This window comes from Lithobates pipiens, unplaced genomic scaffold (genome assembly GCF_037356315.1).
Source record: "Lithobates pipiens isolate NorthernLeopardFrog02 unplaced genomic scaffold, aLitPip1_a1.2 Scaffold_25, whole genome shotgun sequence".
Lineage (NCBI taxonomy): Eukaryota > Metazoa > Chordata > Amphibia > Anura > Ranidae > Lithobates > Lithobates pipiens.
Genome location: NW_027507787.1, coordinates 9628902 through 9654370, shown reverse-complemented (window position 1 = coordinate 9654370; position 25469 = coordinate 9628902). Strand labels below are relative to the sequence as shown.

General features: G+C 41.7%; 1 protein-coding gene across 3 annotated transcripts in view; it reads left to right on the top strand.

Moving 5' to 3' along the window:
* The window catches only part of ADK (adenosine kinase), a 258251-nt gene that overhangs the window by 212592 nt on the left and 20190 nt on the right, over positions 1 to 25469 (top strand). For all 3 annotated transcript variants that reach the window (XM_077454045.1, XM_077454046.1, XM_077454044.1), the window contains exons 7-9: positions 6390 to 6560; positions 13831 to 13866; positions 19584 to 19698. In XM_077454045.1, the coding sequence (XP_077310171.1) occupies positions 6390 to 6560; positions 13831 to 13866; positions 19584 to 19698 (322 nt within the window). The remainder of the gene's footprint in view (positions 1 to 6389; positions 6561 to 13830; positions 13867 to 19583; positions 19699 to 25469) is intronic.

The following is a 25469-nucleotide window of genomic DNA, read 5'->3' as shown; positions in this document are numbered from 1 at the left end:
AGGAGAGGGTTTGAGACCTAAGCTTAGAGAAGAGGATAAAAAAACTGCAAGTGCATGTAACTTGCTAGTGTCATTTTCTTTAATGAGATGCTAAGTTAATGTAACAAAGCTTGGCTTAGCCTGGGCTTTCAATGCAACCTTGACCTATTGCAACCTAGCCTGCAATGATTCTGAAAAGCCTTTTTATAGTTCAGTGGCGGATTATATATCGATGATAGCCTTGTTTAAAAACCATACCTCCTGCAAATATTCGTTTCACTTGTTATATAAATTTATCTGCATTCCCTGCAGCAGGTTTTGGCATTGCTATTTGGCCAATGAAAGTAAGAAGGAGATAATAATAAATAGGCCTACCTCTAGTGGTGTCACAATTTTTCACAGCAAAGTAATATTTTCATGACTTCTGGTTTCCATGAAATCTGTCACCTCTGTGAAAAATATACAGCCTTAATCATCAGATAATATCCCCCTTGGGGCTCTACAGATCATTTCTGAGCTCTGTTTTCTGCTCATTCCTACACTTCCATATACAGCCACATAACCATATCTAGAAGGAAAGCATTATTCTGCCTCTGACCTTTCATATGTATAGTGTATATGATCAGTTTTATAGCCCGTTGTCATTTACATGTTCTATTCTGCTCTTCATCTTAGCTGGCTTCTAAACCTGTGACATACATTAGCATATGTGTATATTTGATTGGAAATAATTTGATCACTATGGTTTACCATTTTAAAGAAATACGTAGTGTTTTCTTTTTAGTCTAACAAAAAAAGTTAATTTTATTTTTTTCTTGTCAGGTAAATTTGAAATAGTCTGAATGTTTCAGATTTACATTTCAGGTAGCTGGAGGATTTCCAGGCCTACTGTTGCCAAGCTCAATAATTGAAGCTGGGATCGGGGTCTAGGAAATGACTCACCCACCCCCTTACCGCCCTGCCTTGCTTATTCAAGGCTTACCGTGGTACAGTTAGAGAGACATGGGAAAGTAATATGCTCTATGATCACCCACAATACTTTGTGAATCCTGTGTCATTTCCATCAATAAAGTGGAAGTTCGGTCAAACAGAAAATATACTTAAATCTACTCTTATTCTATGTCTGTTATATCTACCCTGAGAAAGGAAAGATCTGTATACTTGGCTATTCTGAGGGCACTCCTGTCCGGTCACCTGATGGGGTCCCAGCACTGGCTTCAGTGTTGAGGAGGGACCGCCAAAAATTGATCCCCCCCATAGTAATAATATGGGTGACATCATCGACCAGGATCTGCGATGTTGCCCACTTCATTAAAGCCGGCCACTGGGGAGATCATTTTACTGGACTGAAGTGCCCTCTGCATAGATAAGTAATACAGATCTTTGCTTTCACAGGGTAGATAGGATAGGCTTACAATGGGGTTGGGATTAGATTTAAGTAAAGATAGTGTTTGACTGAATTTCCACTTTAAATGTTTAGTTCTAAAAATTATTTTAAATAAAATACCCTTTAAAAAAATGTATATCCTTTTTAAATGTTCTCACGTTATTGTAATTTCCCTTCCAGAATGGATATGTGGTCACAAACATGAAGTACTTTCTTCCACTGTGAATGTTTAAAAGGGATTGTAAACCTCAGACATGAAAAATAAACAAAGCACATCCCACTATAGTTTGTACTAGCCGGAATCCAAAGCACAGAGTGTTGCTCCCCTCTGACCACTCTGCTCACTGCATGACAGTTTTTTTTTCCTCGTACAACAACCTCCTGGGAGATTGGCCATCCCTTTTAAGACGCAACAGATGACTCGCACCCTCAGCTTTGGGTTTTACTATGAGCCTGTACGCCTGCGTAGAGGGGGTGTGTCCCTTTCCTCCAATCAGATATCAGGGAACTCAGGGCTCTAGTTCTGCAGTGCGTGTGATGTCAGATCCCCACCCCCTGCTGCTAGAGCTGAGAAGAAAAATCAGTTTTTAGAATCCTCTACAGAAGAAATTCCTGCAGATAAACAGGTACAACTTAAGTAGGAGGATTTCTTTCTTCAGAGATACCTGAAGCTAGTCCCTTCATTGGCTATATAAGTTTACAACCACTTTAATAGTTATCTTTGTACATCTACAGAAAAATTACATTGGTTGATGAACGCTGACTAAAATGCAGGTCCGATGTCGGCAGATTAGTTATGTCCTGAAATCTTATCAGGGTCAAGCTTACTATAGTGCAAAATCCCACCAGGCCACCCTCTATAGCCCACATAGCCTAATCTAACCACCACATCCCCACCCAGGTTCTTACTTGCCTCTTCCTGACAGTAGCAGCCTCCTTCAGAATTTACCTTCCATTTGACTAAAGTCTTCACTTTTGCAATAAGCGTCCATAGACTTGAATGGGCATTTTCTGAATTAACATTAAAGTCAATGGAAGTCAAGTGCCAAACGTGTGAACTCGCATTTAGCCACGTTTCGTTTACGGGTGTTTTTTCATTTTTGGCTATTTTGAAGCGGGGAAAAAGGAAATTTCTTCAAACGCAGCATGTAAACGTGGCTAAATGGATGTTTTAAACGTCTGTTACTATCTTTCAAGTTAATTTGTTGAGGAGAGGTGGTGAAAACGTCCCGTGTACAATTGAGCCTTAGTAGCCCAAAAAATTAGATGCAAAATGTATGCTCCATGAAAGTCAAAAGGTGCTGCTTGGATTTTGGTGGTCTCTGTGTCTGGCCCAAAGGTGCTGCTTGGATTTTGGTCTCCTCTGTGTCTAGGCTGGCAAAGTCTCACACATGTGGCATCCCCATACTCAGAATGAATAACAGAATATCTTTTCGGGTTTCATTGTAAGTATGCCTATGCCGTTTGTGAGAAATACATTAAAATTAAAATCTTTTGAAGAAAAAAAATCTATTTTTTTTTTTCATAAGAAATTTAAAAGCTGTAATGCAGCACTATTTACATTTTAAGCTTAATATAATAGTCGTTGTGCAGACTCTGGTCTCTGCTCCTGGGAAACGGTTATGGAGTTTGTACGCCATCCCCATGCTGTAAATCAAATCGGCCCCATAAGGCCCCTTTTACGCCGGCGCCTCCATCTGTGGGCACTGCTTTCTGTTGATCCCCGCTGAGCAGGTGGATGACAGGTCCGTCTCTGCTTACTGTGCAGAGATGGACAGAGTCCCGCTATCCTATATGGGGGGCCACGATCCACGAATGGATAAATAGGACCTCAGTCTGTTTGGTTTTGGCAAAAGAGGATCGGATAGCAGCAGGTGTCAGCTGACATGTCAGCACTTACATCTGCCGCTCCATAAAGGTGAATGGAGTGTCTGATCAGGTCCACCTGAATAACTGACAGGTGGACCTGATCGTACATCCCGTGTAAAAGGGGCTTAACATTGTAGACCAATTAAAGATTTGCTACACATTTATAAACTTCTAAATTATGTGCAAACAAAATAGTAATGCAATTTTGGGCGACCCTTACACTGCACTAAGAGTAAACGGGGACTGTCATTCCGGAGGCACATGAAGTGAGCAACCTGCAGCTACGAGCTGTTCCTAAACTATCATTTTCACCATGGGGTTCACTGGTACTTGAAATTCATTAAAAATATTTACCTATACTAAGCTTACTTTTTTGGGGTGAGGGATTAAAAAACATGTTGCATATCAGTTGAAGCTTACTTTAAAGTATATGTAAACCCTAATACTTTTTTATTTAATTTTTTTTGAACTTTTAAATCATTGAAAGTGTTTTGTATCTGTCAGATAAATGCAGAATAATTTTAGTGTGCGTCTAGGGGGAATATTCTGTAGTTCTAACGTACTTAAAGTGGAACTCCATCCAAAAGGGAAGTTCCGCTTTTTGGGTGGGGGGGTTAACACCTGGTTTTGATAGTACCCGCTCCCACTAAATTCGAGTTTGCTGTGGTGAACTAGGCCAGACGTTCGGCTCCCTTCTCCTTCCTCAACAGTCGGCCCATTCACAGAGTACAGCATGCGCAGTAGGGAGCTGGCTGTGAAAGTCAGCACTGCTGGCTTCCCTTAGCGGAGATGGCGGCGGCGGCATTATCACAGTAGGACAGAAATTGTTACTCATGGGGTTGCCAGGTAAAAGTAGTTAACCTGGGAAAAACAAAATGGTGCTGGCCCACCGAAGGACTGGTGAACTGAAATATTTTCACCTTTTTTTCTTGAGTTTAGACACTCGAGTCAACTTATTGAAAGCTCATGTAAAATTATTTTGTGATATACCGTGTTTTGGTAGTGATGGACATAGTGTGTATATCCAATTCATTATTTTTATGTTTTGAGTAGAGAAAAGGATTAGAACCTCGTGAAGCTTTATTTTTGTCCTTTTTCTTTGCTAGAGAGAGTCTCCCTCTTTGTTCTGGTGACCAAAGGAAAATCCCAAATTTTACCAGAACCAAGTGTTAAGAGTAAATCTTTTAATAAGAACTCTTCTTTCAAGTCTAAGATGGTCATTTCCCTCGCTTAGTAGGCATTTCTCCTTGCTTTCAGCTGCATCTCTGGGAAAGGACGTTAAAGGCGATTATATACAGAAGTATTCACAGCCTTTGCTCAATACTTTGTTGAAGCACCATGTGCACTGCACAATCAAGTCTTTTTGTGTATGATGCTATAAGCTAGAGACATGTATTTTTTGGGCAGTTTTTCCAATTCTTCTTTGCAGGACCTCTCAAGCTGTATCAGGTTGGATGGAGAGTGTTGATGCACACCCATTTTCAGATCTCTCCAGAGATGTTCACTCGGGTTCCAGGCTGGGCTCTGGCCAAGCCACTCAAGGACATTTGCAGAGTAGTCCTTTAGCTTTGTTATCTTGGCTGTGTGCTTGGGGTCATTGTCCTGTTGGAAGATGAACCTTTACCCCAGTCAGAGATCCAGAGCTTTCTAGAGCAGGTTTCCATCAAGGATGTTTCTGTACAGTGCTGCATTTGTCTTTCCCTCGATCCTGACTAGCCTTCCAGTTCCTACATCTGAAAAACATCCCCACAGCATGATGCTGCCACCACCATACTTCACTGTAGAGATGGTATTGGCCAGGTGATAAGTGATGCCTGGTTTCCTCCAGACAGGACGCTTGCCATTCAGGCCAAAGAGTTTAATCTGTTTCATCAGACCAAAGAATTGTTTCTCTCTGAGACTTTGGGTGCCTTTTGGCAAACTCTTCTGGAAGGTTCTCCTCTCTCCACAGAAAAATGCTGGAGCTCTGTCAGAGAGACCATTGGGTACTTGGTCACCTCCCTGACTAAGGCCCTTCTAACTCCAATCGCTCAGTTTGGTCGGGCGGCCTGCTCTAGGAAGTGGTTCCAAACGTCTTCCATTTACGGATGATGGAGGCCACTCTGCTTATTGGGAGCTTCAATGCTGCAAAAATGTTTCTGTATACTTCCCCAGATCTGTGCCTCAATAAATTCCTTGGTCTTAGATTTTTAAATTGTAATGGATATGTTTTACAGAAAAAAAGTAAATGTAGATTTTTTTTTTTTTTTTAATTGTCAGTTTTTTTTGTTTATAGTACACAAAATAAAAATGCAGTGGTGATCAAATGGCACCAAAGATAAGCTCTATTTGTGGGGGGAAAATGACATCAACTTGATAAACCATTTTTTGCATGACCGCGCAATTAATGCGTCGTCGTATCGCAAAAAATGGCCTGGTCATGAAGGGGGGGTAAATCTTCCAGAGGTCAAGTAGTTTTTCTCAATGGGACACAGATCTCCCCGAAATAAACTGATAGATGTTTACCCATTCCTACTCTGTACAAAAAAAGCTTTGGTTATACATACACTTAAAGGTGTTGTGAAAGACTTCTTAGGAAGGCAATATTTGGAAATCTTCAAGGTAACTGGAGGTAACCGTTTCCTTCACCAGCATAGAGATCATGTCTAAGATTTTAGTCTCGCCACATAGCCTTTGTGGCAAGAGTGGTGTGCTAAAATTCCTCTGTGTTTAGTCTGGTGCATTGAAACCTAACCTCCAGACAGCCTCCTCTACAAAGTACTCGAGTCTTGGGAATCTGTACTGTCTACATTTACAAACACTGATAATTTATTAATGTTCATGTGAAATCAATCAAAAACACATTGTGTTCTCTAGAACACGGCTTTTGTCCTAATATTACAAATAGGGCAGTCTTCGGAGATATGAAAGTTCTTTACTTCTTTGGCAGGACTGCATTGTAAAAATGTTTCTAGAGTTTAGTCACTACACGTAAGCTGCTTCACAAACCATCTAAATCGAGCTCTGTTGAGATGTTTGAGTTTGAATGTGCCATTCAAAAGAAGCTCCTGTGTTTGCATTGTTCAAGGACATTAAACAATTGCATGATGGTAAAGAAAAACAAGTAAAAATATGCTTTTTATCATTTTAACCGTTCTTTATTTACATTTTTCAGGGTTTCTTCCTTACTGTCTCTCCTGAGGCCATCCTTAAAGTTTCCACACAGTCCTCTGAAAACAACAAGCTCTTCTGCATGAACCTTTCGGCACCCTTCATCAGTCAGTTCTTTAAGGAGCCCCTCATGAAAGTTATGCCTTATGTGGACATCCTTTTTGGGAATGAAACGGTGAGAAAGTTAAAATACCACATTTTTTGGATGGGTTGACGGTTTGGTTGGGTTTAATCCTTTTGGTCCCAAAGATGTTTCTTCACACCTTTTAGTCCTCATACACACATGACGTTATAAAAAATGAGTTGTAAAGCCACTACCAACGCCAGGAAAAAGCTGCTGTAAAAAACGTGTTTAGTTGCTTTTTGAATTGGCGTTAATGCGTGTTTAGCTGCACTAGCTTTCACACTTATCCGAGCATGCAGGTCGGGAAAGGGTGGGGTGTTTTTGGGGGGGGGGGGGTTGCTTCAGATTTCTTCTCCCTCCTCTGCTCATGTCTTCTCCCGCTCTCCAGTTTTTCTCCCCTGTCTTGATGTCTTCTCCTCTCTCCAGTCTTCTGCTTCTGCCGGGTCTCCTCACTGTGCTGTCTTCTCCCTCTGTTCTTCCTTGGATGTTCTCTCAATCCTCTATCCCAGTGTGATACTAGGTCCGCCGTGTGCCATTACTTATAAAGACATGAGGCGGGGCCAACTGTTGACCTCATCTGGAGGCCCCGCCCCCTTGTGCCATTACCACCAGGTGCATAATGGGGTGGTGACGTCACAAGGCGGTGGGGCCTCCGGATGATGTCACCAGTGGAGAACAAAGGGAGAAGACAGCGCAGATAGGAGACCAGGGAGAGGAGGAGAAGCAGAAGGATGAAGAAATCGGGAGAGACACTGGAGCTGCCTTAATAAATTACTTTAAAAAACTGTGTACTGTTTTCAGTCTTGACTATTTTTTGGGGGGGTGAATGTATAGGGTTACAATGTACCCCATACTCCTTTACATAGGGTGGGATCTGGGGACCCCCTTGTTAAAGGGGGCTTCTAGATTGCCCCCCTGCAGACCCTGACAACCACCGGCCAGGGTTGTCGGGAAAAGGCCCTCATTCCCATTAACATTTTATTACAGTTTTGGCAAAGGGATTCTTTTTCAAGATCCTCGGCATGCAAATGGTGTATGAAAGAGGCATGAGAAACGCCTGACGAGCTTTACAGCTTTAACGCCACACGTCAGAACGTGTGTTACACAACACAATGCCTCAAGTGCTAATTTTAAGTAAAAACTACACTTAAAGCGGAGGTCCACCCTAAAGTGGACCTTCGGCTCATTGGAACCCTCCCCCCTTCCGGCGCCACATTTGGCACCTTTCAGGGGGGAGGGAGGTGCAGGTACCTGTACAGTACAGGTATCTGCACCCACTTCTGGCGTAGATTCTGCAGAAGGTACGCCCCTTTCCGAAGGTCCCCGGCTGCCTGCTGGGAAACACACGGATCCCAGAGACAGTGGGGACCATCCTTATTGCGCAGCGCGACTCGCGCATGCGCAGTGGGGAACTGGGAAATGAAGCCGAAAGGCTCCACTTCCTGATTCCCTACCCAAGATGGCGGCGGCAGCACCCGAGAGACGATCGAGAGATCGGCTTCGGGTGCCGACATCGCGGGAGCGCTGAGCGGGTAAGTGTCATTATTTTAAAAGTCAGCAGCTGCAGTATTTGTAGCTGCTGGCTTTAAAAAAAAAAAAAAACCAGCGGACTCCCGCTTTAAGATAGTTTTTAGGGCACACAAACACGTTTTACCAATTTTTGCTGCAGTAAAAGATGTACTTGCACTAACTACTGTATAGAAATAACAATATAAGCATATTAAATTGTGCATGCCCATGAAACTTCTCTACCCAAAATTTTTTATAGACCACGCTTTGAAAGTCCTTACAGGTCATCAGTTTGGAGTTTGTGAATCGTGGCCCTAGAATTCTTGCTCGCTCTGGTTTGCATAGTAGATGTTTTCATATATAGATGCCCCAAACGTGTGTGTTTTACATTCGTGTACATGGAAGCAGTTCCGGGGCTCCCACACTACTGGGGGTTCTTGGACATGATTTTGCCGAATTGACATGCTACAGCAACTGGGAGTGTGTGTGTAAAATCCCCTATTGCTGAAAATGTATGCCATACATCTGTATCGGCAAAAGGATTAAAGGCCCGTTCACACTGTAGCACTTTTGTGCTGTTTATTTTGAAAAGTCGCTCATTGCAGCACATGGTATATTACTACCATGTGTTGTAAAGTGCTTTAATACCGTATATAAAAATGCTGTAGGTATGATTTTAAGCCCATTGTGGTACATTAGGAAGCCCAATGGAGGGGCTGCATGAATACAGTGCATGTTAACATGGGACATAATAGCATGCTGTGATGAACCTGACTGATATGAGTTGGCCCTAAATGTTACGTTCAGCCAAAATTATATATCCATTAATATATGGTGGTTGTTAGGATAAGTTGCCCTCTGGTTTCTTTATCTCTTTAGGATCTCTAGTAATGAGATGTGCCCATCTGTTACTGCTCAGTGTTTGCATCCCACCAGTCATGTTGAGTAAATAAAGGGCCATCCCCAAACTGTTCCCACAAAGTTTGGAGCATGAAATTGTCTTGGTATGTGGATGCCTTTTTAAGAGCTCTCTTCACGACCCCTGAAAAACAACCCACACTATATTATCCCCCCTCCACCAAATGATTTGGACCAGTGCTCAAAGTAAGGGTCATAAAGACATGGATGAGCAAGTTTGGGATGGAGGAACTTGAGTGGCCTGCAGAGTCCTGACCTCAACCCAATAGAACACCTTTGGGATGAATTAGGTTGGTGATTGTGAGCCAGGCCTCGTCCAACATCAGTGCCTGACCTCACAAATGCGCTTCTGGAAAAGTGGTCAAACATTCCCATAGACACACTCCTAAACCTTAAATCTATCTATCTCCATCATATATTTTTTTTATATGTATATATTAATATTATACATTTGTTTTGTTTTTTTACTGTGCAAAATTTTAGGCAGATGTGGGAAAAAAAGCTGTAAATTAAGAATGCTTTCAAAAGTAGAAGTGTTAATAGTTTAGTTTGATCAATTAGCATAATGAACAGATGAGAAATCCAAATCAAATATTTGGTGTGACTTCACTTTGCCTTTTTAAAACGACATCAGTTCTTCTAGGTACACTTGTGCACAGTTTGAAGGTCTTCTGTGGCTGTAGACACCCTCAAATCCTTCTTCCTCTTCATGTAATCCGACTCGATGATGAGATCAGGGCTCTGTGTGGGCCAAACCATCACTTAGAGAAATGCTTGTTCTTTACGCTTAAGATAGTTCTTATAAGCTGTATGTTTGGGGTCGTTGTCCTGCTGCAAAATAAATTCGGGGCCAATCACATGCCTCCCTGATGGTATGGTATGGCTTGGTGGATGCCATTGATCCTAACCAAATTTCCAACTCCATTTGCAGAAATGCAGCCCCAAACTTGTAAAGAACCTACACAATGCTTCACTGTTGCATGCATACACATATTATTGTACCACTCTCCAGCCCTTCGGCAAACTGCCTGCTTCCTGCTATTACCAAATATTTAAATCAGTCCAGTGCACCTGCTGCCATTTTTTTGCACCCCGGTTCCTAATGTTGTTTTGCATAGCTGAGTCTCTTAGCCTTGTTTCCACATCGGTGGTATGACGTTTTGACTGTCATTCTTCCATGAAGACATCTACTTGTCTGACTTCTCTGGACGGTAGATGGCTGTACCTGCATCCCACTGGTTTCTGCCAGTTCTGTGCTGATGGCACTGTTGGATGTGGTGTCTTCCATCTGCTGCATTAAGATTCCTTGGCCAACCATTGTGACTACAGTCCTTAAAGCTGCTCATTTTATTGTGCTGAGCAGCCTATCTTGAAACCCTAGTCTGCTTTGAAATCTTTGCCTGGAAGATAGCTTGCTGATGCCATATACCTACTTTGTGTCGTATTGCTGTGCTCAGTCTTGCCATGGTGTATGACCTGTGACATAAAACTGTCTTCCACCACCTAGGCTTAGTAGCAGAGTTAAGTCTGGTACACGTCACTAGTGTTTTTTTTTTTTTTTTTTTTTTTTCATTCAACCCAGCGAGTTAAACAAAATAAAACTTGGCGCTCTCGTCGGACATTCTTATGTTTGTGCAGCGATCTCCCCTGCTGCTGTTGTGCCTTCTGACAAGGGGAAGGCCCCCTGCCAGAACACTGCAGTTAGTCAGCTGCTGATTTAAGAACATGATCATCTGGCAGAAGCCGACTGGCATACACACAGGCCGAATGTCAGCCGTTTTTTATTGAACTGGCCGACGTCACCTGACATTCGACCTATGTCGCCTTATATTCAGGCTGGGTGTACAAAGCTTCACTGAGTTTTAAGACCCCCTACACAGCTGTTTCTGTTTCAGTTAATGACGGTTTCAACCTACATATGAAATTGACGCTAATTACACCTGCTTGGTATAATTGGTTAATCACTGTATGCACCTGATTCTAAAGTCCTGTGCCGCTCCACCTTACACACAGACATTGGTCGGTTCAATAAAAGCCGGCTGACATTTGGCCTGTGTAAGGCAGCTGTTTTTGGTTTTTTTCCCCATTCCATCTGCTGGGTTGAGCAAAAAATAACCTAGTGGTGTGTACCATGCTTTAGGCATAGACTGCACAAATTTATTTCCTGCAACTAGTGTTGGTATCTCGCCTGCGGAGCCATTGTGTTCTCCCAGCAAAGGGGTGGGGGAAGCTCTCCTCACCAGGAGAACAGTGATTATTGCTGATCAACTTTGGTACATGCATCCTCCCCATACATGGTTTGAACCACGATTCAAACCATCTACGGCTGGCATACTCCTAGAAAATCCCTGAATTTGTAAGTTTACAAAGTGCGCTCGCTCTGCATTTTGTAAATTGATAAAGATAAACCATTAAAATATGTATTTTCGAAAGCATTCTTTACCGGATTTCTTCACACCTACCTAAAACTTTTGCACATTACAATAAATGTGTGTGTGTACAGTATATAGAATGCCCAGCTAACAAATTGTATGTTTCATGTGCTAAAATGAGGAATTGGTGAATGTGCTCCTGCTGTTCATGACGGGAACATTAGAGTCTGTCAGTCACAAGCGATAAAAGCAAAGGCTTTCAAGTTCCATATAATCACCTAGTCTGCTTTTGTGTTGCAGAATCAATAATGTGTACATGTGACTATGTGAGTGAATGCGTTCTCCCTTTGCAAATAACGAGCTATAGTTAATTGTGTCAGACCCAAAGTGCCATTTTTTTTTTGTTGCGTTGTTCTAGTACAGCAGGATGTGATGCTTAATAGGCTATGAAATGCCATCCTATAACTGAGGCACCTCACCTGCTCAACTAACTACTTTCATGTGCAAACAGTTACAAGACAATATACCCTGAAACCCTTTAGACTGATGCAGTACCACAAACCACCCTTACACTGTTTGCATCACACGATTGGTTTCTGATACCTACAAAGTTTAAATATGCCAGTAATAAGTGGATTTGTGTCATTGTAAGTACTTGCAGGCTCGTTTAAGCCATGCCCAAATCTTGAACATCTCCCACATCTTATCTGAAGAAAGCAGTAAATATAATTATTGAGCTTTGCTTTTGTTTTAGCAATAGTTTTAAGATATGGTAACATTGCCACCTTTTAAATTTGCACCCCTTTCTATAGAATTTCCGTTAATATCAACATGTTTTTAATGAAGTGTGCGCTATTACTTTTACAATGTCTCCTCCTCTATAGCCGGTCTGTGATGCTTACTACAAAATAGCTTGTTCACTTTTCAAAAAGTTGCTATTCTAAATTGCAGCTGAGGAATACATAGTCTGGCACTTCTCAGTCTGTTGATAAAAATGCAGCTGCTGTAAGTTCACAAGTTCAGAACCCAGCAAGTGTGTCTGAGGGGCTTAATTTTCCTTGGAAGGCACAGAGTAAGTGCTAATTTTCATCGGGCAGTAATTGTAATGATTCTAGAGCTGGGTAATGAGGGAAGGATCTGTTCTCCCATAGGAGCAGACGAATAAAGGCATTTCAGTTGCCTATTCCTAGTTAAATTCAATCACAAATCTAAGAGAATTGAGCTCATTTGACAACATGCTGTTTTTCATGTTTTGCTGGCTTGATGTAAATTTATATACAGGTATCTAAATGCATTTTAACTATTTGAGTGTTGTGGGCATAACATATCGATAGATTCGAGAGATAGTTGGCGAGATATAGATATCTCTCTCTATATCTATTTCTTGTATAGAGATAGCGAGATTTTATATATCTAGCTCTCTATCTCTATAATAGATATAGAGAGAGCGTGTTTAACACGTACCCCAATTTTAGGAGGAAAGTCTAAGGAATAAAACTTACATTTTAAACAAAAGTGGGGTCACAGCTTATCAATGCACCCTGCTCATCTGCAGCCTCTAAATTGCCCATCAATGCACCCTGCTCAGTGTCCATCTGCAGCCATTAAATTGACTAACAATGCAGCCTGTTCAGTGCCTATCTGCAGCCTCGCATTTCCCATCATTTTAGCCTCCCCAGTATTGGATTATCCCTGCTGTCCCCCGAGGGAAGAGGAGGAGCAAGCGCCGCTTAATTAGAGCCGCGATCTCCTGTGTCACTCACAGCCGCGCCTCCTGGACCTGCTCCTATAATAGAACAGTGGCCCAATGTGGGGCCAGGAGGCATGGCTGTGAGTGACTGAGCGTTGGGTACACAAGAGATCGCGGCTCTATTTAATTCAGCAGCGCTCGCTCCTCTTCCCTCAGACAGCAGGGATCGTTGTATAATACACACATTATTTCCCCCTAATGAGGGGGAAAGTGCGTGTTATATGCCGATAAATACGGTATATTCTGTACTTTTTAACCAAGCCCCCACTCCACCAATAACGAGGTGCATCATTATGCAGACTGGCCTCTCAATACTCCTGGGCTGATACTTCATTACGTAAGCACCGATCAGTCCTGGAAGAATGCCTGCCACTCGTGACTGTCAGAGGAGGCTGCCATGACCTCGCTGGACCAGCTTGAAGTCTGCATAAAAAAAAAGTATGTATATTTTTTGGAGACTTTTTGAATGTTTTAACTTGGGGGGGAAAAAAAATACATGAGCATGTAATTAGAAATCTGCACAGATCTATTTTAAGTCGGTGCATTTGATTTACGTAGAACAATAAAAAAATAAAATAAAATTAGCTGTCTCAGTCAAACCACAAAATTTATAGTATTATGCAGTTCTAGTCTAAAGTTTCTGTTAATCTTCGGAATAAAAATCATGAATTTTCAAGTTTTTTCATATAGTAATCCATAATCTAATGAATGCAGTGGTTACACTATGTAAGAAACCTGTTCATTTACCTAAATCTTTTTTTCTTAATTTCAGGAAGCTGCTGCATTTGCCAGGGAACAAGGATTTGAGGTATTTGGCAACCACACATTTTATATTCTTTAGCATTACCAAGCATTATATACAAATGGAAAGGTTCAAATTTTTATGTTGTAGCTTATAATAGTATTCCATGTTTTGGACATTGATTGATGCTCGCTGCTGTTGCTATGGTAAATCTTGAATACTTCAGCGATAATGCTCCTTCCACCTTCTTGACACGCCATTCTCCAATCATCTTGGCACAGTGACACCCACGTATGATGAAGTTCCTTTTCTATGGGATGAACCTGCTGTTGCCTTTCTATTATTGTACACTGTACAGATTTAAATGCCCTATTACAGAAATGTGAAACGTCTTCATAGACTATTTTACGTGTCAAAGCTTAAAGTGGTTGTAAAGGCAGAAGGGTTTTTTTTTATCTTAAAGTGGAGGGCCACCCTGAAAAACTAAAATACATGAAAATTTAGCAAAAAAATCTGTAAAAAAAAAATAATTTTTTTTTTTTTGTTTTTTAAACTTACCAGAAATTCCTGTTGCTAGGCATATCGTCCTAATCTGCCTCTTCCTCCTCCGTGGTGATCTTCGCTCTTTTCTCCTCCGTGCGGCATCTTCTGGTTAATGGGGCGCCGTGTGTTCTGGGAACTGTTTGTCCCAGAACACAGCGCGCCCCATTCACAAAGCGTTGCGCGACTCGCGCATGCGCAGTGGGAAACGGGCAGTGAAGCCGCAAGGCTCCACTGGCTGTTTCCCTTCGTTGAAATGGCAGCGCCGAGGGACGGGTCAGCCTCGGGCGACCGACATCGCTAGCGCCCTGGACAGGTAAGTCTGCTTATTAAAAGTCAGCAGCTACAGTGTTTGCAGCTGCTGACTTTAAAAAAAAATTTTTTTAAAGCTGGCCCTCCTCTTTAATGCTTTCTATACATAAAGATAAAAAGCCTGTGTACAGCAGCCCCCCTAAGACTTACCTGAGGTCGACCTAGATCCTGTGATGTTTTACAAGACTTTTAATTAGTCAGCCAATGAGTAGAGAAAAGGGGCAGGGGCCAGGCTGCATGTCTGAATGGACACAGGGACCTGGCTGTGGGGGTACTCAGCAAGAGGAAGGGATATGAGAAGAGGAGGATCTGAGCTGCTCTGTGCCAAAACCACTGCACAGGGCAGGTAAGTATAACAAGTTTGTTACAAAAAAAAGAGACTTTACACTCTAATAGATAAGTTAACCTTTTTAACCGATTCAGCCCCGGAACGATTTAACCCCTTCCTGACCGGAGCACTTTTCGCGATACGGCACTGCGTCGCTTTAACTGATAATTGCGCGGTTGTGCAAGGTTGCACACAAACAAAATTGACATCCTTTTTTTCACACAAATGGAGCTTTCTTTTGGTGGTATTTGATCACCTCTGCGGTTTTTATTTAGCGCTATAAAATGAAAATTTTTGGGAAAAAAATTCTTTACTTTTTGCTATAATATCCCCCAAAAATATATATTAAAAAAAAAATTCTTAGTTTAGCCCGATATGCATTTATCTACATATTTTTAGTAAAAAAAATCGCAATAAACATATATTGATTGGTTTGCACAAAAGTTATAGCATCTTCAAAATAGGGGATAGATTTAAGGCATTTTTATAGTGAATTTTTTTTTTTTTTAATGTAGTATTGGTGGAGATCTGCGATTTTTATCGTGACTGCGACATTATGGCACTATTTTGGGACCATTGTCATTTATAAAGCAATCAGTGCTACAAAAATGCACTGTTTACTGTGCAAATGACTGTCAGGGAAGGGGTTAAACAGTAGGGGGCGATCAAGGGGTTAAGTGTGTCCTAGGGAGTGAACTTTTGGGGGGGGCCTCACTACAACATGACAGATCACTGCTCCCGAAGGTAGGGAGCAGTAGATCCATCATGTTGCTAGGCAGAACAGGGAAATGCCTAGTTTACATGGGCATCTTCCTGTTCTGCCACTCTGTGATCGGGCGCCCCCCGAGCCGACAATCTGCGGGCACGGCCACGTAGTGCCTGGCGTGATTTAAAGGGGACGTACCTGTATGCCTATTTGCCCAGCCATGCCACTGTGCCGATTGTATATCTTTGTGCACTGGTCTGCAAGGGGTTTAAAAAAGCACATTTTATGCAGGTAAAGTGTTTACATTTTTATTTTTTTGTTTAAGGAGCCTGGGAAGAATTGCACTAGCGATTAGTATAGCTGATGCCATGCAAGTCTCCTGCAGACTCAGTGTGAGCTGTCTGCCCCAAACATCATACAACCAGGCAGTTTAACACTGACAGACTCAACTACAACAGGACTCAACAGCGCGTGGTAGTTCATTGAGAACTACAAGTCGATTTTGGGGTTTGTAGTTCATTCATAAACAGAGCTCTGTGAATGCGTGACACGGCTCTGTGGGCTGAGCCCAACACAGCCGCACTGGTTTCAAAAAGTGACAGCTAGTACGGGGAACTTCTCCCCCTACTGCTGTCACAGGGAGGGAGAGCAGCAGGGGGAACATATAGCATAGAATGTTCCCAAAGATGAACTTATCTTTTAACAGTCACCTAGTTTTACCATCACTTAAATTGAAAATAAAGTTGGCGTTATGTAACAAATGTACTGTACCTAACACTATGTAAAACATTCAGGAGATGTTAAGCCAGCAGAAGGCCACATCTAGGAATCAATGGAAACCTAGCAGTATCCAAAATATTTTGTCAGACAGAACACCCTAACAACCTGAAACTGTTTAAGATTACAAGTTTCTGATGAAGTAGAGTCGGTGAACAACTCCTGATAATACAGGTTTATTTCGGGGAGGGTCATGATGTATAAAGTGGTTATACAGCCTAAACATTTTTTACCCTAATGCATTCTATGCAGAAAAAAAACTGAAATTCTAACCCTTTAATGAAGGGGGGCGCACCGATACAGATTCTCACCAAAGGCGCTGGGGACCCTAGGTACACCTCTGATCCCTTGTCTGCTCCCGGATGGTGGTGATTGGCTCTGTACTAAGCGTTGTAGGGGGCCCGCCTTCTCTAGTGCAGTCAAGTTGGAAGGGGGTGTTTTGACAGTCATCAAAAAATACACTTTTTTCACTTAAGACAACAGTTATGTTAACCCTTTATTTTTTTCATATTGTGAAAGATGTTACACCAAGTAAATTGATACCCAACATGTCACACTTCAAAATTGTACACCGTTTTCATATGTGGGCTCGACTTGTGTATGCCTTCGCTTCTCTGTGTGAGCTCAGCGGGACAGTAAGCATCCCTTGTAATAGAAAAAAAGCATGGAAGGACCTCTTAAATATGAGATCTGGTTCAAAAAGACCCCGGATCTCATATTTACACTAAAATGCAATACAAAAAAATGCTATGGAGCCAGGTGGGGGCCATCTTTCCCTCACTCTGCATCCAGTGAGGCAACGGCTTTGGTAAGTGGCAGAGACAACCAGGGCGCGGTGGGAGGTGGGCCCTCTTTCTCTGCAAAATTACTTTTATCGGCGGCGGTAGAGGACAGTCCTAAATTTAAATAACAGGGTTATGTCAGCTAGCTGCTGTCATAACTGTATTTAATGTCAAAGTAGCGACGTCCTTAAGTAGTAAATGGGATGACTGGTGATGCGGCAGTGACGCATCAAGGTGAGGGATGTTGCGGCAGCAGGTGAGTGGATGCCCGCTAACGGGCACTGCCGTGATGAATCTATGATGACAGGTGCTCTTTAAATGTAAGGACTTATTCTTGCTGGTATTCAGAATCTTTAAAATTTGAAAACAAAATTAAGGTTTCCCATTTAGAATAAGCTGTCAGGTTATTAAAACTGCGAGATCAGAACCAATTCAATCATAGTTTGTAGCGTACATACATTTGCAAAGCAATGTGATCAAGGAAAATTCCCTAAATTTGTTTTATCTCATGATTACTGTGAAATTGTGTGAATGCATCAATGCAGTGCATGTTCTCACCTTGCAGAGCTTGGATTTATTGAATGAGTTTACCAAAAATGTAAATATTGCAGAATATACAGCCTCATGCTACATAACTAAGCTCAATTTCATGCTGAATAAACTAAATTATTAATGCATCTTAACCGGTTCCCGACCAGCGCACGCCGATGTACGTCGACAGAATGGCACGGGCAGGCATATTGGCGTACATGTACGTCCAATCTAAAATGCCGCCCTGCCATCGGGCCCGCTGGTCGGGACCCCCGTGAGTCCGGTCGCGGGACCCGCGGACTCGATCGCCGTGGGCATACCCGCGATCGTCTTACGGGGCGGCTGAATGGAGGAAATGCCGTGTAAACAACATTTCTCCATTCTGCCTAGCAACTAGTGACGCTGATCTCTGCTCCATGTGATTGGAGCAGAGATCAGTGTTCACTAAATGAAAGCCCAACCCCCCCACAGTTAGTAACACAGCCCTAGGAACGCTTAACCCCTACACTGCCACCCACTGGTTAACCCCTTCACTGCCAGTAATCGGTGCATTTATATAGCAGTGATTACTGTATAAATGAGACTGGTCCCAAAAATGTGTCAAAAATGTCCGATGGGTCCCCCACAATGTCGCAGTCACAATAAAAATCGCTGATCGCCGCCATTACTAGTAAAAAAAAAAATAATAAAAAATTAATAAAAATGCTATAAAACTATCCCTATTTTGTAAATGCTATAACTTTTGCGCAAACCAATCAATCGCTTATTGCGACTTTTTTTACCAAAAATATATAGAAGAATACGTATCGGCCTAAACTGAGGAAAAAAATGTTTTTTTTATATATTTTTGGGGGATATTTATTATAACAAAAAGTAAAAAATAATGCGTTTTTTCAAAATTGTCGCTCTATTTTTGTTTATAGCGCAAAAAATAAAAACCGCAGGGGTGATGAAATACCACCAAAAGAAAGCTCTATTTGTGGGAAAAAAGGACGTCAATTTTGTTTGGGAGCCACGTCGCACGACCGCGCAATTGTCAGTTAAAGCGACGCAGTGCCGAATCGCAAAAAGTGGTCTGGTCTTTGACCAGCAAAATGGTCCGGTCTGCAAGTGGTTAAATAGAATTTTTTTTTTTTTTTTTATCCACCATGAATAAAACCTTTTCAAGGTTTTAATTGCTTTGTGTCCTCATTGGGGCTCTCTTTCCTCGCTCCCTATTCTATGACGCCCATCATCTGGTCAAGGGGAAAAAGGTAAAATCTCACAGGGCACTTGTACAGCAGTAAAATTCTGACAGGTTCTAACCCTTCTGTATGCTACTGGAAAATGTGTTTTATAGTTATCTGTATTCATATCGGGCAGCATTTCTCTTACTGCTAGTTCTGTTGGACACCCATGAAAAAGACAAAAAGTAAAAAAGAATTCTCCTAAATGAGCGCACTAACAAAATAAATATTGATAGGCGTTCTGATGTCTCCCCATGCCAATGTTTTTTGACTGGATGTGATCTTCAATGTAAATAAAGATCCATATGCAGAGTTGTGTAAAATAAGACATTAGTACTGCACTGTTGTATAGCTGAGGCAGCGGTCCTGCTTGTTTTGTCATTTATTTCTATTAATATCCATGGTAGCAAACATAATGTCCACAAATGCATCCCAGCTTCTTGTAACGTCTTTCCGCTATTACAAAAAGCTGGTAAATAGTGAAAAGATCAAGAGTAAAAAAGAAAGTGTCTAAAATGTAAAGTGTGCTAGAGTCTCTTTACCATGTGTATTTTACATTTTAACGTTTTATTCTTCCCTAGACAGAAGATATCAAAGAGATTGCCAAAAAGGCTCAGGCTCTTCCAAAGGTGAACATGAAAAGGCCAAGAGTTATTGTATTTACACAAGGACATGAGGATACCATCATGGCAACAGGTAGGCTTATTGATTTCATTAGGGGCACTACCACCCTCTTTCTTTAGTCACGTTGTACATCATGGGCTGTTTCCCAGAATCCAATTAACCCACAGTAGCTTGTGCCAGGGCTGAACTTTTTTCCTTACACTAACCCTGCTATGTAGGCACGCTGCAGTAAACAATTCTTACTAATGTACTAAAGGTTTTGCACTTTTTATTAAACTTTTATCACTGCTGAGCTGTTTCTGAAGAGAATTTTGTGCTGATATTTATATGGGAAATCCTCACGGTTCAGCAGTTCCCTGAACCTATTTTTGTAAGCAATCCATTTGGGTCGAGTGTGTCCTTTCCATATAATATTGCTAGACATCTATTTATCTTCAAAGCCATTTGTGATATTGGGAGTAGTTTACAAAAATGCGATTTGAGTATATGGTAATCTGCATCTTTTACCTACTGTACATATCATCAATTTCCGTTACTCTGTATTTTTTTACTCAAGCAAATCTATTTATTATGCAAAAGTGTTTTTGTGACACTTGTATGTGCAAAATGTATACATCATACAGAAGCAATACTTGATGTTACTCCAGCAACACACTTTGCAAATGTATGGGAGAATCAAGTAGACCTATTACTGATGCCCAGTAATATGCCTTCAGGTTAGGTTTCAAACAGTTTAGTGGCTTAGTGTAATGGACTGTTTTTGTGCGCTTATGAATTTAGGTGAAATTTTTACAAGTACATTTTTATTCACAGTGCTACACTTTCCACATTTTGTTATGTTGCAACCTTATTCGAAAATTGATTAAATTTATTATTTTCTGCAACATTATACAAACAATACTCCATAATGACAAAGTGAAAGAAGTTTGTTTGCAATGGTATTGGCCAGGGTGATGAGCGGTGCCTGATTTCCTCCATACATGGCTTTTCAGGCCAAAGAGCTCAATCTGTTTCATCAGACCAGAGAATTTTTGTTGTAGTCTGAGAGTCCTTCAGGTGCCCTATTGTAAACGCCAGGTGGGGTGTCACGTGCCTTTTACTGAGGAGCTTCTGTGTGGCCACTCTACCATACAGGCCTGATTGGTGGAGTGCTGCAGAGTTGGTCTTCTGGAAGGTTCTCCTCTCTCCACAGAGAAATGCTTGAACTCTGTCTGAAGCTGGCCATACACCTATAGATTATCTGCAGATTTTCTATGGTTAGAAGGAAAAAGTGGGAGATTCCTCCATCCACAGTTTAGTGAACATGGAGAAATCTGTTGCACTTTTTCCATCTAACGATAGAAAATCTGCAGATAATCTAAAGGTGTATTGCCAGCTTGAGTGACCATCAGTTTCTCGGTCACTTCCCTGATTAAGGCCCTTCTCCACCGATTGCTCAGTTTGGCCAGGTGACCCACTCTAGGAAGACCCACTCTGCTCTTTGGGAATTTCAATGCTGCAGAAATATTTCTATTCCCTTCCCCAGATCTGTGCCTCAATAGAATCCTGTCTCTGAGGTCTACAGAGAATTGCCTGGACTTCACGGCTTGGTTTTGCTCTGACATGCGCTGTTAACTGTGGGACCCTATATAGACAGGTGTGTGCGCCTTTCCAAATCACGTCCAATCAACTGAATTTACCACAGGCGGACTCCAATCAAGTTGTAGAAACATCTCAAGGATGATCATTGGAAACAGAATGCACCTGAGCTCAGTTTTGAGTGTCATGGAAATGGCTGTGAATACTTATTTACTATATGATTTATTTTTTATTTGCGTAGACTTCATAATGGGGTATTCTTTGTAGAATTTTGAGGAAAATCATAAATTGAATCAATTTTGAAATAAGGCTAGAACATAACAAAATGTGGAAAATGTGAAGCGCTGTGAATATTTTGGAGTTGTCCCAAGATTTGATTGCACAAATGCACGGGGGAGCTAGGAAGTCAACACACTTTTTTATTTTTATTTTTTTATTCTCTGTACCCCAATTCTTTTTTCGCTTGAAAGTGTTTTTCCCATCTTTGTGGGCAGGCTTAACTCAGCTCTGCCCCCTGCCAAAGAGGGTGAATATTGACCAGCCTACTCGCTTGTTCCACAGGTCTTCACACTCTACCACAGCCAAGAATCTTCAGCATTTGACACACCTTTGTGTGTTTGGATGCCTGGTTCCCAGATTCACGCTGTAGTTTGCCAAAATTTGCATAATCAGTGTGTCCTGTGGTCAGCAGAAGACACCCCACAGCATGCAGAGGGGGTCTAGGTATCCAATCACTTCATAAATATTGGGTGCTGTAGATTTTTCAGCAAGTGTAGCTCTTCAAGAGAGCAAGGATCTTCAACAGAAGGGACAAGTTAATCGCAATTTTTTATACATTTTTTTTTTTTTTTGTTCGGATTTTTCTTAAATGGCTTGACACAGTAACTTCAAGATGATGAAAGTGCCACGATTGCTATTTACGTTCTTTCAAAGCCTACTTGACCTGGATTGGACAAATGTTTTCATTGGATTTACTGACATCACCATCATGAACATATTTACATTCCAAAACACTGCAACTCCATGGGATTTGTTCATACTTAAAAAAAAAAATAAAAAAAAAAAATCCATACTTTGCTTTCATGCTGAAGCACTGGTTTTCACTGCAGCTCCCATGTCCGTTCCAAGTCCAAAAGCCATCATATGACCACTGATCAGTCAGCTCTTGGTCTGTTCACAGTGGAGAACAATGGCTGTCAGTCACTGCATGTTAATCTTTCTTCAGTGCCCACCAGAGATGAGTGTAGGTGAAACCTGACTGGGTTGTCGGGATTCTTCCAGAGCATAGCGTGGCTCTGTCCAGCCAGCTTACAGCAGGTAATAGCCTGATACCAGCTAACTCTAGGGTCACAAGAGTACACTTGCTATTGTACTCCTGTGACTCAAAGTACAGCCAAAAAATGTTTGGGCATACATCCCTTTTAAGTTGCTGATAAGATTCAATATGGAAGAATGTGTTTCCTTGCCAGCATAGGTTCTATTTGTGTTTGAGCATTAAAAATAGAACAACATAGCTGCCGTGATCTGGAAGTGAACTCACCGTGGGGAATGTTTGCTCCACCTAATTTGAGACTGCTTTCTTGTTTCTAATTAATTGTAAGAAACCAGGATCCATTTCAGATTGGATAATTAGGATTTTAATTGCTACAGTAAAATGTCTGTCTGGGATTTCCCCTGCTTATAATTAAATGTACAGTTTTGTTGTAAATCATGTCAGGCTAAGACTGTCCAAAATAGACCTTATAAAAGCAGATAGAAAATTTGGCAGGACCTTGTAATATTTACATGAGGAAGAGGATGATGGTATTGGCAAGTTAAGAGGAAGTAAACTTTAATCTTTAAGTTTTACCTATAGGTAAGCCTACAATAAGGATTGCCTATAGGTAGTGTAAATATACATGCACCATTTAGGAGTTGATTACTGTACATTCAGGCAGTTGAATCACTGGCGCATGTGCTCTGAAGGAAAGCGGCTTGTGCCATTTATTCAGAGCCCTGTGCTGTGACCGGTAGCTCTAGCATGTGCGAGAGTGACGTCATCGTGGCTCCAGGCAGTCAGAGCCGAAGTCTACAAACCCAGAAGGAAGACTGGGTGAAGATGGACACGATGCTGCTTTTTTTTTTTTTTTTTTTTTTTTTTAGGAAAGTTTCACATAATGTGTTGGTGTGCAATGCATACTAGCACATTATGCCTTTTGCTTTGCAGGTAAGGGGGAAAAAAAGATAAAGGGGGAGCGGTTTACAACCACATTAAATGGTACATATATTAACCACTTAAGGACCGTCTCGCGCCAATGTACATCGGCAGAATGGCACGGCTGGGCACAAGCACGTACCTGTACGTTGCTCTTTAAGTGCCCAGCCGTGGGTCGGGAGCGCGGCGACAGTGGCACACTCCTGACCCGGTCCTGAGCTCCGTGGGACCAGCCGACCTGATCGCCGCTGGTGTCCCGCGATCAGGTCACAGAGCTGAAGGAGGAGAGGTAAGTGTAAACAAACCTCTCCCTGTGCTTCCTACTAGCCAAAAAATGGGTCAAAATTAGCAAAATTCCACCCCCGGCCCTTTTAGCCAAAAAATGGTAAAAAATTGCACCCCTGGCCCTTTTAGCCCAAAAGTGGGTCAAAATGACCAAAATTGCATTTCCGGCCCTTTTAGATTAAAAATGGTCCAAAATTGCACCCCTGGATCTTTTAGCCCAAAAATTTAACAACGTTGCATCCCTGCCCTTTTAGCCCAAGAGTGGGTCAAAATGACCAAAATTGCACCCCCAGCTCTTTTAGAACACGAATGGGTCAAAATGACCGAAATTGCACCCCCGGGCCTTTTAGCCAAAAAATGGTCCAAAATTGCACACCCAGCCCTTTTAGCCCAAAAGTGGGTCAAAATGAACAAAATTGAACCCCCGGCCCTTTTATCCCCAAAACTGTCCAAAATTGCACCCCAGCCCTTTTAGCCCAAAAATGGACCAAAATTGCTCCCCGGCCCTTTTATCCCCAAAATGGGCCAAAATTGCATCCCCGGCCCTTTTACCCCAGAAATGGGTCAAAATGACCAAAATTGCACCCCCGGCATTTTAGCCAAAAAATGGTACAAAATTGCACCCCCGGTCCTTTTAGCCCAAAAGTGGGTCAAAATGATATAGGGAAAGACTATCAATGATGTCACATGGCAGTCCACGCCCCCTACAATAAAAAAAATACATAACACCTACACTGCCCCCTAGTGGCTAACTCCTTCACTGCCAGTGGCATTTACACAGAAATCATGCATTTAAATAGCATTGATTGCTGTATAAATGACAATGGTCCCAAAAAGTGTTAAAAATGTCCGATGTGTCCGCCATAATGTCGCAGTCACAATTAAAATCGCTGATCGCCGCCATTACTAGTAAAAAAATTTTTTTCATAAAAATGCTATAAAACTATCCCCTATTTTGTAAACGCTATAACTTTTGCGCAAACCAATCAATCGCTAATTGTGATATTTTTGGGGAAAAGTAGAATACATATCGACCTAAACTGAGGGAAAAAATATTTTTTATATATATTTTTGGATATTTATTATAGCAAAAAGTAAAAAATATAGTGACAATTTTGAAAAAAAAAATGCTATATTTTTGTTTATAGCGCAAAAAATAAAAACCGCAGAGGTGATCAAATACCACCAAAAGAAATCTCCATTTGTGGGGGGCAAAAGGACACCAATTTTGTTTTGGAGCCACGTCGCACGACCGCGCAATTGTCAGTTAAAGCATCGCAGTGCCGAATCGCAAAAAGGGGCCTGGTCCTTTGGCTGCGAACTGGTCCGGGGCTTAAGTGGTTAAAAAAGACATTTACCAATGTTGGTTATTATGAGAATATATTATGAGAATATAAGCCAGATATGCCAATACTTTAAACCCGGCGCCCCACAACTCTTTTGTGATGCAGTGTATGAACTGAAATTTGACATAAGATACATTTTCCTGTTTATGCATTGGCATTGTGTTGGGCAACACAGCCCTATGAGGCTGGTGTGAATGAGCCGTTAAAGCAATTAAGTCTGAATTGTGTTTTAATTTTTAACGGTTATATGCAAGTATGCACAGCATATTTGAAGTTGTGGCACATTCGCCTTGCAAAGCGCATTTACCCAGTGATGTCCACATTGCTCCGTTGCCGATTAGTGTCCTGGTTGTCTTCCACTATTGACCAATTTAAATTGACCACAAGGATGTAACTTCCACGGATGTGCACTGGAGTTCCTGCATTCCAGTACTGTAAAT